Consider the following 13,179-nt stretch of genomic DNA (forward strand, 5'->3'; position numbering starts at 1 on the left):
GTACAACTAAATGGTTTATCCTGTGTGTGGATTCTCAAGTGCTTAAAAAAATTCCCTTAACATCTTTTTTTTTTTTAACCACTGGACGCATGGACTTTCATATGTTAATTACAACCCATTTTTAGTAATTCTTTTTACCATAGGTAGCACAGTCAAATGTTTTTTTCCCCTGTATGGATTATCATGTGTTTTTTAAGATTACTTTTATATCCAAATTGTTTACCACAGGTAGCGCAGTCAAATGGTTTCTCTCCTGTATGGAATCTCATGTGGTTTTTAAGATTACCTTTATATCTGAAGTGTTTACCGCAGGTAGAACAGTCAAATTGTTTCTCTCCTGTATGGACTTCCATGTGGTTTTTAAGATTACCTTTAAATCTGAATTGTTTGCCGCAGGTAGCACAGTCAAATGGTTTCTCCCCTGTATGGATTCTCATGTGGTCTTCAAGAATCTTTCTTTGCCCAAATGTTTTACCACAGGCAGCACAGTGAAATGGTTTCTCTCCTGTATGGACTCTCACATGGCGTTGAAGAGTCTCTCTTCGACTGAAGTGTTTACCACAGGTAGCACAGTCAAATGGTTTCTCTCCTGTATGGACTTCCATGTGTCTTTTAAGACTACATTTATATCTGAAATGTTTACCGCAGGTAGCACAGTCAAATGGTTTCTCTCCTGTATGGACACTTGTGTGGTCTTTAAAATCCCCATTATGTTTAAATGTTTTCCCACTCTCTGCGCAGCATGGAGACTTCTTACCAGTGTCACATTCTTCATCACTTAAATGAACAGCTTCACTGTTCAAACCTGACTCCGGTGCTCTGGTTTCTCTCCAGTCATCATCGTCTTCAGTCTCAGCAGACGACACTGACACCTCATCATCTGTATCTGGCTGAAGATCTTCAGGCTGATCTGAGTCCCTGTCTGGCTCAGATCCTCCACAGTCGTCTCCATCAGCCTCTATCTCTACCTCGACCTCTATCTGTTCAGCTGAGCTGCTGGATGGAAGCTCTGCCTCAGTTTGTCTTTGATGAGGTTGTAGGGACTGAGGTTTCTCCTCCTCTTCGTCACTCCTCACGTGAACAGAAGTGAGGGGGAACTCTGGAGTGGTCAATAGTTCCTCCTTTTCTTCTTTAATATGTAGACTCTCTGGGTTCTCCTGATCCAGATTAGTGGTCAATTCAGGAGGATCATCTGCTTTAATCATCAACAGGTGCTGATCACCTGCAGAAACAATAACACACACATTATGAACAACAGTGTCTTCATACTGTCACTCATATAACTGGTGTCCGTATGAACCCCAATTATCTTCTCAGTGGACACCAACAGCTTCTCCTGCAGCCAACTGCACCCATTCATCAATCAGTAATCCATAAAGTCACGCTGATCAAACAGAATCCTCCAGTTACCACAATCAAAGTACACCTTCATAGAAAATGACTACTAGTACTAGTAGTAGGGGTGTCACGATTCTCCAAATCCTCGATTCAATTTGATTTTCGATTTTAGGGTCACGATTCGATTCTCGATTTTTTTTCTTTTTCTTACAGCACAGAGGCCTTTGCTATTTTCAGACTAGTCTAGTCTACGGTCATTGGTTTTATTCATCAAATTTTGTACAGTAAATCTTATTTCAAAAGATGGGCTACATATAAGTGATGCAATTTCCATAATGTATCACATTAGGCACTATGGTCACATTTAAATAATTTATTTACAACATAAAGGTAACAATTTTACCAAGAATGCCCCCAAAATCATGATCCAGGGGCCAAGAGAGAGAGAGAGAGAGAGAGAGAGAGAGAGAGAGAGAGAGAGAGAGAGAGAGAGAGAATGAGTGTTGTCTCGAGAGAAAAAGTAAAGGAGAGCTTGGACCAGTGACTGAAAGACAAAAGACGCCGGTGCAATGGGGACAACAGGCAGTTGTAGCTTTCCGGGGGGCGTCTATCCTCTCTTTGACTTCGATGCTCTAGACTATGACGTAATTTGATCGATTTCGATAAAAAATCGAAATCGTGACACCCCTAACTAGTAGTAATAAAATATTGTAGACTATTGGACTCTAACCAATGCCCTAAGAGCCCAGAGATATATCAAAGCTTTCAGACCAATTACTATTGTTACTCTTAAGTAGAACTAACAAGTTTATTTACACTGCCCGACCAAAATAAAGTCACACACTAATATTTTGATAGACCACCTTTAAACCCCGTCCTGACATGCAGTGAGCGAGCGAAACGGCGACGAAATCTCACACGAAGGGGTCCTGATATGCAGCGAGTATATTCTATTGGTTCAGAATCCAAACCAATCAAATTATTGAGGGACGTAAACAAACTTGTGGCGCTATTGCTGTTTTTCACATCTTGGAGTGTTTTTTTTATTTTGTTTCTCTCATATTCTCTTATCTCTGATAACTTGCTTGTCAACAGAAAGCAGCGTGTTCATTTCAACCAATAAGAAGTGTTTAGGGGCGGGAGGCTGCCGCGAAATGTCGTCCAGATAGAGACAGGGCAAGCGATTTTTTAAGGGCTCTGCGTCATCGCTGGACGGAGCGACGGAGTGACGGAGCGACGTTGCTCGCTGTCAGGACGGTCAGACGCTGTCTGTCCAGAGTTGCATTCATTTTTTCAAAGATTCTCAGTGGGGTTCTGGACTCTGTGGTCACACCGGACCACATTTCTTCCTTTAAGATGATGGTTCTCCACTCTCCTTCAGGTTTTTAATAATGCATTTGACAGTTCTTAACCCATTTTTAGTAGTCTCAGTAATCTCCTTAGATGTTTTATTTGCTTGATTCATGGCAATAGTTTGACCCTTCTGAAACAGATGAAAATCTTCTCCACGATAACAGGGTGTCTCTTCCGACATGATTGTTTAAGGAATGAGACTGCTTGGTTTCAGTTTGTATTTCATTTCACCGGCGATCATGTATGTGTTTTCTGTCCTTCTATCACGTTAAAGGGACAACGAGGAGTTTTGGAAAAGTGAAGTGTTTCCACACTACATTTATGAGCCTCCGCACCGTGAAATTCTTTGACCGGCGCAAGACAGACTCATGTTTTCATTCATCAAGAATTAAAGTCAGACGTCGTAGTTCCCACCATAAACGGAGATTCGGCGGCGTTATTCTCATGAATCGCCACGAAACCGAAAGTAAAGAAAGCTGGTCGGCTCGCCCAGCATTTCCACCACCACTAATAATAACAAAATAACCATAGAGACAAAACCATAGATTTATCTAAAATGGACCATTAACAAGTGGTAACGGAGATTCATCCACATTAATGTCTGCTCCCATTGGCAGATTAAAATATTAATTTAAAAAAATAATCAAAATTTTTTCTGCAAACTCCAACGGATTCTTGTTCTACATGACCACAACTACCTCTGTGGTGATTTTCAAATTGTTTCACTGTACCATCTTTTGATAATCTGATGCTGAAGTCATACACAGCATACAGTACAATGTCTGCCTCCATTGGCAGATTAGAATATTCATTAAAAATAAGAATCAAATTGTTTTCTAAGAACTTCAACAGATTCTTATTCTACATGACCCCAGCTACCTCTGTGGTGATTTTCAAGATGTTTCACTGTACCATCTTTTGATAATCTGATGTTCTCATGTGTGTGTGTTTGACCATATTCCAGGTCATCCAGACATCCCTGCAGCAGCCCAAATCAACCGGTCATTTCAGGTTGAAGGGGTGGGCGGTCTGCCTGTCCCCTAACCCTACTGACATACTGAAGCAGACAAGGGCGTCAGTTTACTTTGAAAAGTGGTGGGGACAGTTTTTTTTTTAATTCTCCGCCGGACCGCAGCAAAAAAAAAGAAGAAGCCCGTAGTTGTGTTTAGAGACGTGACAGGTGTGGCATGACAAGCTGGTGATCATTTTATTTTTTATAACATCTATGCACATTGAGAGTGAGTGAGAAACAGAGAAACAGCGGGTGCACACCAGATGATTGCCAACCAGCAAAAACTGAAACGAGACGGTTATAGAGAGGAAAAACACAGAATATACAATATATATCCAAAAGACTTTGTCCCGTCGTCACGACGTGAGCGAGGAAGGTTTAGTGATGAGGACTGTCACTGTCAGCAGCTGCTCCAAACAGACACGTTATAAACTTTATTTTGAAGGGACAGATTAGATGTTGATTTTGACTTTGCACCCAAACATGAAGCATATATCGGGTGCTGTCTCATCCGGTACAATCGACCCCGCGTGGAGGCCGCCCTTCAGTTCGGCGTCTGTTCTATTTTTCACGCGAGCTGTGAGCGCCGTTGTCAAGCTGGATAGACGGATCGTACCAGACAGGAAGTCGGGCACAGAAAAGGCGAGAAAATCCGGTCAATTTTCAAAATAAAATGATGATTACCGGTAATGAAGTTGTTGCTGTCCGTCTATAAATATTTGTCAGTTGCGTCTGCACACGAGACACACACACACATCCATACATACAGAGCTAGAGACAGACCTGTGTGGAAAACCCGAGTACAGACGAGTGGAGTTGGTGTTTTACCGGCGAGGAGAGAGAGAAGCAGCTCCCTGTGCGACCAGCCAAGCGCCTGCGAGGACCAGGCTGTGAGAACTCTTTAATCGCAGATTGTTGCGAGTTATTGGCTCCGGCTGAAGCTCTGCGCCGTGCACACTGTTTCAGCTGCCTATTTTGTCATAGTTTATCAACGTTTTTTCGTCATTCTTCATTAGGATAATGTTAAGTTAATTTTGTGGTGGGGACAAAATTGTTCTTGACAAAAAGTGGTGGGGACATGTCCCCAGCGTCCCCAGCGTAAATGACGCCTATGGAAGCAGAGCATGATCCCCTCCCTTCAGAAACTGGGCCCAGAGCAGTATTCCAACATGATAACGACCCCAAACACACCTCCAAGACGACCACTGCCTTGCTAAAGACACTGCCAATGGAGACAGACACTGTACTATGCTGTGTATGACTTCAGCATCAGATTAACAAAAAAGTTTTACAGTGAAGCAGCTTCAAAATCACCACAGAGGTAGCTGGCAGCACCTAGAACAAGAATCTGGTGGAGTTCTCAGAAAACAATTTGATTATTATTTTTAATGAATATTTTAATCTGCCATGGTGGCAGAAATTGTAGGCTAGCCTACTGTATGCTGTGTATGATTTCAAAAGATGGTACAGTGAAACATCTTGAAAATCACCACAGAGGTAGTTGTGGTAGAACAAGAATCTGGTGGAGTTTGCAGAAAACAATTTGATTTTTTTTTTTTTAAATTAATATTTTAATCTGCCAATGCGGGTAGACATTGTACTGTATCCCGTCGATATAGATTCCTGGGTTTACGGGGTGTCCTTGAATGCACCATGAAGCCGTTCACACGCTTTACCGTACGAGACGATGTAGACAGGCACTCGATTTTAAAGTGAGCTTTTCCGAAGCGTAGCTGGCGTGACCGCAGTAAAATACTGTAGTACAACATGTCCTCTTTATCTACAAACCGAGACTAGCATGATGTTAATGGATTTAAAACTGAATCACCAACCGGTTTTGTTGAGAAGGACTCGAGGCTGCAGGAGAACATCCAGCAGGTTCCTCTGCCGCTCGATCTCCCGTCTGAAGTCCGAAGCCTGCGCCTCGTAGCCGGCTACGACTCTGTCCACGGCCGCTAAGATTTCCTGGGAGGCGGCGGTGAGTCTCTGGGTGACGAATCCTCTCAGAAACTCCACCTCAGACATTTTACTCAAACTCTCGGTTACTCCCGCCCGACAACTAGGCTGTTTTGAGTCGTAGACTCATGGCTCTGCCCAAACGTGACTCTTCTTGCTGGCGGCTGGTGTCCAGTTCTTCTTCTCAGGCAGTTTGCTTCCCATTTCCAGGGAGCACTACCGCCTCCTACTGCAGGAGTTTCAGACCAGAGAATGGGCATGCAGTTCTATTCTTCCCAGAGAAAAAGGAGAAAACACACACAAAATAAATTCATACTAAACTTATTCCCATTAACCCGACGTTACGTAAAAAACTCTAACAGATGTTTCGTGACTTCCTTTACTTCAGTCCAGAGAGTAGTACAATGTAGGTACTTTGTTTAGAGACTAACGTTTATAAGCAAACAAACATTGGACCGCCACTGTGTCCAAAATAAAGTATTGAATTGAATTGAATTCCCTTTGATTTATTTCATGATTATTTTTCTATTCACTTAATTTTAAATAGTAACTGCTTCATTTAAGTGATTTGTCCAATACGGACCTTTTATTTTGAAGTTCTCCCGGTAGGTGATGCAGCCCTTTGTCTTGTTTTGAGTTTCGCGGGCCTCAGACAAAGGAGGACAGTCATCAGATTTGACTCTCATAATTAAGCTTCTCTTGTGACGGGTACAAGGTATGTTTTGAGTTTTAAGTAGTAAAATGTGATTCGGTCGATTTGATGACAAGAAAGTGTTTGAAAGTAGCTGTTGACAGTGATGGCAAAGTTAGCTTGTTAGCTCAGTTAGACAGCTACTACTACTGCTACTGCTACTCCTCATGTCACAGTGATGTAAGTGCTCCTCTTAATGTGGAATACAGTTGAATGTTTCAATTATCTGTCCTTTAGCTTTAACAGTGCTCGATTAAAAAAAGGGTTTAAAGAAAAGTAAATTAAATTCCTGTTAAAATCAGGAGGTCAGCTTCTGGAAACAACGGAAAAAATGAAATCACGTAGTTTATACATATAAGCTGCAACCATTGAGCATCTGAACCATAGTAAATTGAATGTAAATTTTATTGCCATCTGTTTTCATATCTACATGTTTTGAAAAGGCTCCTGGTGGTACGCAAGGGCTCCATGTTGTCTAATGTCCGTTAATGTTTAATGTATTGTTAGTTTTTTATGTGCTTTATTGTTGTATTGTTGTGTGTGTGTGTGTGTGTGTGTGTGTGTGTGTGTGTGTGTGTGTGTGTGTGTGTGTGTGTGTGTGTGTGTGTGTTTGTGCATACTGTTAATGTTTGTGTATTGTTAGTTTTGTATATGCTGTATTGTTTTGTGTTGTATGTATCCAGGCTCCCTCAATAAGCTTTTGGTAGCTTCAATGGAAGTACAAGTTGTGTGTGTGTGTGTGAATGAACAACCTTGAATACAAACATCAGTGTGCTTCACCATGGTCTGACTGCAGTTTTTCTTCAGTAGCTTCTCCTTCATGGATGCTGACGACCTGTGAGCTCCATGAAGAGTCATGACAGAGGTGTATTGTCTTTATAAGTGTAAAATAAGAGTCTCACAAGTGACTAGCTGGTTTGTGTTGTTTACTGCCAAAACATGCTCTGACGAAATCACGGTTGACCCCGCCTATCTTTATGACAGCTACTGTTATCAGTACGAGAGGCTCATCACAGCTGCTGCTGCTACATCACATGCTGTCCACCTGGATTCATCAGCCAGCACATCTTCCCATGTGTCACAGCTGATCTACAGGGATTCAGGCAGCGTTCACACAGACTCTACACAAAGGTCAGAGACAGTCACATCCACCAGCACTCATACACAACTCTGAGGATTCATCTATTAGTATTAAGTTTATTAAGCTACCAAGATGGTCGGCTACACAGCTGATGAGTTACTGAAGGTCTGGGTATCGTCACATGATCAATCATTCTTTTTTCTAAAGCAAAGAACCTATAAATCTGCTGTTTCAATTTGAAAACGCTGCTTTTTTGGTCAGTTTCTTTTGTTTAGACTTTTTCACACTTATCTGTGTACCTAGCTACTCTCTCTGCCAAATGAGAAATTAAAGGATTAAGTAGCAAAACAAAACTCAAAACTGGATTTTAAAAAAAGAATTAGTTACTCTCATTTAGTTAAGAAACAAAAAACCAATTGGTTGCATGATCTTGTTTCTAGTCTTTGGTTTAGAATTACAAATCCGATACATCCAGATTAATTAGATTTCTGGATTCAAAGTAAATAATGATAAAAATCAAGGAGGCATCATTTAAAATAATTTGATAATTTCTTGATTGTGACACCAGAAATCTCTTACTCTCTTTTGGTTTTAAAGTAAATCACAGACTGATGTTTTTAAATGATAATAAATGATGGATTATGTGATGAGACTCAGAACTAAAACAGTGAACATTTAACACTCACCTGTTCATATTATTATCAATGTAACGCAGTACCACCTAACAACCACAAGGGGCCAGGGCATGAACATGAATGAAGACTCATCTGAAAGTGGTGTGTTCAGGTAGAAGGTCACATGAGCAGGCTGGACTGCAGGCTCACTTCACTGTGTTTCAGAGTGGACTGGTTTCTGGCTCTAGTCTGAGCAACATGACTGGGAACACAGTCAGTCCACTGTTGAAGAACCATAACAACTGTAACCTACAGACTACATGAGTATAGTAGTTACAGGAGAAGCTTATGGGTTAAGGTAGGAGCCAGCCCATCATCTGCAATCAAACACTATGACAACTAGTATGATATATCGCCGTGACGACAGACAGGACGTTGGATGTGACGTGAGAGAAGTGACATTGTCAGCGAGCCACACGGCTGCAACAAAGGATGTAAGGAGCCACCAGAGCAGCAGAGAGAGGTGAGTTCACTATTCACTACTATTAATGATGCACAGTAGAGTCTGTTGCAGAGCAGCGTCCATGTCAGAGATTACAAGAGTTTTTATTACAACAACTGTCACATTCACTGAAAAAGCTCGGGACTTTCGGGTGACCTCCGTGTTATGTGGCCCACTGAATATGGCAGTAGTGGAACTCCCATCATGCCTCTGGGCCGAGCCGACGGCGTTGTGGATGTGATGCTGCGTGTTGATGAATGCTATGCTAGTGGATTAAATGGATGAGTAATGAGACTTTGAACCATGGATTTTCATCAACGACAACACTGACTAACAACAAAGATAATGTTCAGTAAAGTCAGATGTGTTAAACCTACAGTCACTGATGTTGTGCTTCATTTGTTTGAATCATCATCAGGAATCAGTGTTTAGTTGAAACTGTTTCCATTGTTACTAACAGGTGAATATTGTCTGTAACGGACTACAACTGGTCAGATGAAATGAGTACGAGAGCCTTTACTTTCTGACCTCTTTATGTTGACATGTATATTCACACAGTTGGTCTGCTGACACTTCTATACTTCTATATTTCCTGTATTATTAAGCATCAATGACAGTGAGGTGCTGCCAGTGCCGTCACCATGGTGATCCAGATGATGAGTTCTAAACCTGGTCTCTGTTTTCCAGGTCTTTAAAGGTGAATTTCAGCTCCTAAAAGAACAATCCCAGGTACAGTAACTCTCCTGCCTCTTTCTGAGCTTCTTCTCCTTTTCACATTCAGCTTCTCATTTATTTAGTTCAGTTTTTTAGTTGAAACCATCTCAAAAAGTCAAAGAATACTTTATTAATCCCTGTATGCCTTATTTATTGTAGACCAGCACATCAGAAGATTAGGTTCACTACAGGAGAACAGAGAAGCAGCTATAAGCAACGAGTAGCAGAGGTAGAAGACACAGGAGCAACAGGGAAGTTTGACAATATGTTATTGTCAGTTAGTGTGAGCAAAGCAGAGAAACTGCACACAACAGCAGAGACACTCATCCTCCCTCTGCATTAGTTGTTTCTCCAACTTTAGCTTTTTAAATCAGAATCAGTGTTTACAGTCTGATGTGAGTACACACAAGGGTTTTAGAGATTATTTTACAGGCTGCACCTTTAGAGGCCATGAGCAGAAAAAGTCTGAAAACCACTGCAGACAGCAGCGCTTGCAGGTCGGTGCACAGTGTGATGGGCACGTGAACCGGTGTGTGTGATGGGCACGTGAACCGGTGTGTGTGTGTGTGTGTCCTTACATCCATAGAAGACTTGTAATGAGAAATAAACCAGGAAGTGGAGAGTCGGAAATGGGGAGTGTTCGCCTTCAAAGTAAAAGTCACACATTGGCAGCAGTGAATCATTTCAGAATAAGGCCTTTACACACTGAGTCCGTTTTTTTCGTCCAAAATTGCAGCACGTCAAAAAAAAAATTCAACCTCATGTTGTGTCGATCATGTTTACACAACGAGTCGAAACTTTTGTCCGCCATTAAAGTTTTCGGAACAGGTAGGCTATTATTATTATTATTATTAATGCGTTTTTCGCATCCGTGAAAAGTCTTTTTGACCAATCACATCAGCGTTTCGAGGCTGAAAAGATTGACATCCTAAAATAAAGTGTTGAAGTGATCATGATAGTCCTGCTGCTCATTTACAAGCAGCAGATCCCCTCGCTATGGCTCCTCTCAGGATGGACACAATATTTTTATTTCTCTCTTTCATTAATCGACAAGTGAGAGAACCACAAAGTGCATCAATGCGTGATGATTTTTGTCTCCCTCTCCGGAATTTGGAACACAAAATAAAAATTAAACGAATAAAACACAACGGACTCAGTGTGCAAGGAGTCTGTGTGTAACGTTTTTTGTCGGATGACGGATATGAAAAACGCATGCGAAAAGAACGGACTCGTGTGCAAAGACCTTAAGATGTCGACACCTATGGAGAGACATTTTAGTCAAAACTTGAGGAATAAATAAATAAATAAAAATTTGCCAGGAAATGTATGTTTGTTTATTAATTTATTTATTTACTGATTCTTTTTTACATTACAATTTTTATTTATTTCACATCAGATTATTTACAGGACAGAGATCAATACAGTTTAATAATGGAATCAGCGTCATGGTAACAGAAACATCATTGTCTGGTAGGATTAGTAGCTGATGGTTTTTGTGCTGCTCTACATCAGCAGGAAATGCACATCACATCTAAAACTGATTCACATTGTTTAATTTGATTCAGTGAAAACACAAAGAAAAAGAAATCACATGTAATTCATTCTATTCAGCGTCCGTACAACATGATGTGTGTTTCCAGTTGTGTTTCTTGTTGTGTGTGTTTAGCTGTGAGCAGCTCACAAACAGCCTGTAAAGTTGAACATGAACAGTGAATGTGTTTAAAATGTGTTTTTCTCCTCAGTGACGCTGGCGGCTCAGAGACTTTTAGCTTGGTGATATTAGGCCTCGTCCTTCATCAGCAGCTGAGTAAAAGTCACCGTGGTTTTTGTCCTGTAATAATCGACGCTTCCATCTTTAAAGGAAGAGGAAGAAGTTTACAAGAATCACTGAGAAGAGTTTAAAACATCAACTGGTTTAATCCATGAATGTGAAAACGTGAGTGAGAGACAGAGACAGAGACAGACATGTAGAGACTGAACTGTCTGTTCAACAGTGAGAAGGTTTCTGTGACAGGAGGAGACTCTGATGCACTCAACACAGACTCACTGAGGAACCAGAACTGATCCAGAACCCAGGATACAGAGGTTGAGTGAAGGTGGTGTTGAAGGTGTAGAGGTGGATCAGTGAGTCAGAGGAGACTCTGTAGAAGGACAGAGAGCCAGCAGGACAGTCCACATACACTGCTACTCTGTTAGAGACAGAGGAGGAGGAGGAGGAGGAGGAGGAGGAGATGGAGATACGTGTCTCTCTGTTATTGTGCCTGACGTAGTAACCACCACCATAGCAGATCAGACTCCAGGACTGATCGTTCAGTCCAAACCCACAGTCTCTACTGTTTCCTTTCCTTCTGATTCCTCTGTAACTCACTGATATAAAAACGTTTCCGCTCCTCTCGACCTCCCAGTAGCAGCGACCAGTCAGACCAGTTGAACACAGCAGCTGAGACAACCAGTCAAATCTGTCTGGATGATCAGGATATGACTGATGCTCCATCACCCATGTTGCCTTCCTGTTGTTGTTAGACAGTTTGATGTTTGTGTGCACTGTGTTTGTGTCGATTGTGAGTGGACAGGAATCTGATGGAGAGAACAAGACACAGCTGCAGTTATTGATCATGTGATCAGTTATTGACAGTTTGATGAAGACTCATGAGGTCAGTGATGTGACAGTGTGAAGATGGTTGAATGTGCTGCTCAAAGTCAAAACAGACTTACACTTCCTCAGACCTGGTGTCAACCATGGGACTCCAGCAGGCTGCACCCTGAAAGGAGGAGGGGGGTCAGAGCAGCACCTTCTCTGTCAGCATGCACACATGGACATTACATGGCTCTCACACACACACACAGTTTTATCACTGTGTTCACATGGAGGCTTGTATGTCTGGATGAACACTGAGCACAGAGAAGAAGGAGCTGGAGTCTTTATCTAGTGATGATACAGAGCAGGAGGAGAAGAGGAGGAAACACTTCATCATGTCTTTTCTCCATGTCATGTCACTGCAGTGTGAGACACACACTTTCACTCTCTGACTCTCAAGCTGCACAAACACACGTCACAGCAGAGAAGATGAAGACACAACAGGTGGAGCTGACCAGCCCAGATATCCCACAATGCACCAGGAAAGGAGGAGAAGAAGATACGTTTGTTAGAGCTCAGTGAAACACACAGTGGGTCTCATTCATGAAACGTGAGCAGCGGCAATTTACGTGGATTTCCGCTAAACGTAGAAATGCACAGAAATATTGCTTGTCACTGCTGCAAATTACAATTTTAATTTGCATTACTCTCTCTCATGCTCAAAATACTTCGATGCCTTTGAAACACGTCATTTAAACATGACAAAGTTAGATAGTTAAAGTATTAGAATATTTGGAGAGAGAGACGTTTGGGATCGGACACACAGGAACAGTCAAGGCTCCATCTAATGATGATAATAATGTGATATAAAACCGGAAAAACTTTTCTTCCATCAATGTGCAGCTGATACGCGATGCAGAGTGTGTGACGCTACACGTTGCTACAAGCTCGGTGGACACACACTTCATCCTGCACAATAACACAGTTGGCAGCAGTTTGGATGGAGCTGTGAGAGACGGCTGCTGCATCTGTAAGAATACAACCTGCCTATATAACTTCATGCATGCTCCTCTACAGCTGAGGCTGTGAAGAGCCTCTTCCTCTCGTGGCTGCTGGAGCTCTGTACTTATGTGTTTTTAGTTTTTATTCTTTTTTTTATTTCATGTTGTGGGTTTACTAAGATAGGATACTTAATTCACTACATCTGTTTCTTCCCTCCAGCCTTTGACCTGTCCCAGTCACACCACTACTAACAGAAGAGAGTTACATATTTTTTCTGGACTCCCCTTCACCCAAAATGACTTAGATCCGCGATCTCTCTTTTTTTCTCTCTCCCTCTT

The 13,179-nt window shown here is 41.8% G+C and overlaps 2 protein-coding genes across 2 annotated transcripts in view; both read right to left on the bottom strand.

Annotated features, from left to right (window-relative positions):
* Positions 1 to 5,817, bottom strand: part of LOC146976712 (uncharacterized) — a 59,306-nt gene extending 53,489 nt beyond the window's left edge. The window contains exons 1-2 of the mRNA XM_085794660.1: positions 5,536 to 5,817; positions 758 to 1,222 (exon numbers count right to left, since the gene is read on the bottom strand). Of these exons, the coding sequence (XP_085650786.1) occupies positions 758 to 1,222; positions 5,536 to 5,728 (658 nt within the window). The 5' untranslated portion in view covers positions 5,729 to 5,817. The remainder of the gene's footprint in view (positions 1 to 757; positions 1,223 to 5,535) is intronic.
* Positions 5,818 to 11,278: 5,461 nt separating this feature from the next.
* The window catches only part of LOC146976714 (protein NLRC3-like), a 59,216-nt gene continuing 57,315 nt past the window's right edge, over positions 11,279 to 13,179 (bottom strand). The window contains exons 10-11 of the mRNA XM_085796607.1: positions 11,977 to 12,023; positions 11,279 to 11,838 (exon numbers count right to left, since the gene is read on the bottom strand). Coding sequence (XP_085652733.1) covers positions 11,294 to 11,838; positions 11,977 to 12,023 — 592 coding nt within the window. The 3' untranslated portion in view covers positions 11,279 to 11,293. The remainder of the gene's footprint in view (positions 11,839 to 11,976; positions 12,024 to 13,179) is intronic.

The sequence above is a fragment of the Trachurus japonicus genome, chromosome 13, assembly GCF_045865225.1.
Source record: "Trachurus japonicus isolate A0001 chromosome 13, Traja_1.0".
Taxonomy (NCBI): domain Eukaryota; kingdom Metazoa; phylum Chordata; class Actinopteri; order Carangiformes; family Carangidae; genus Trachurus; species Trachurus japonicus.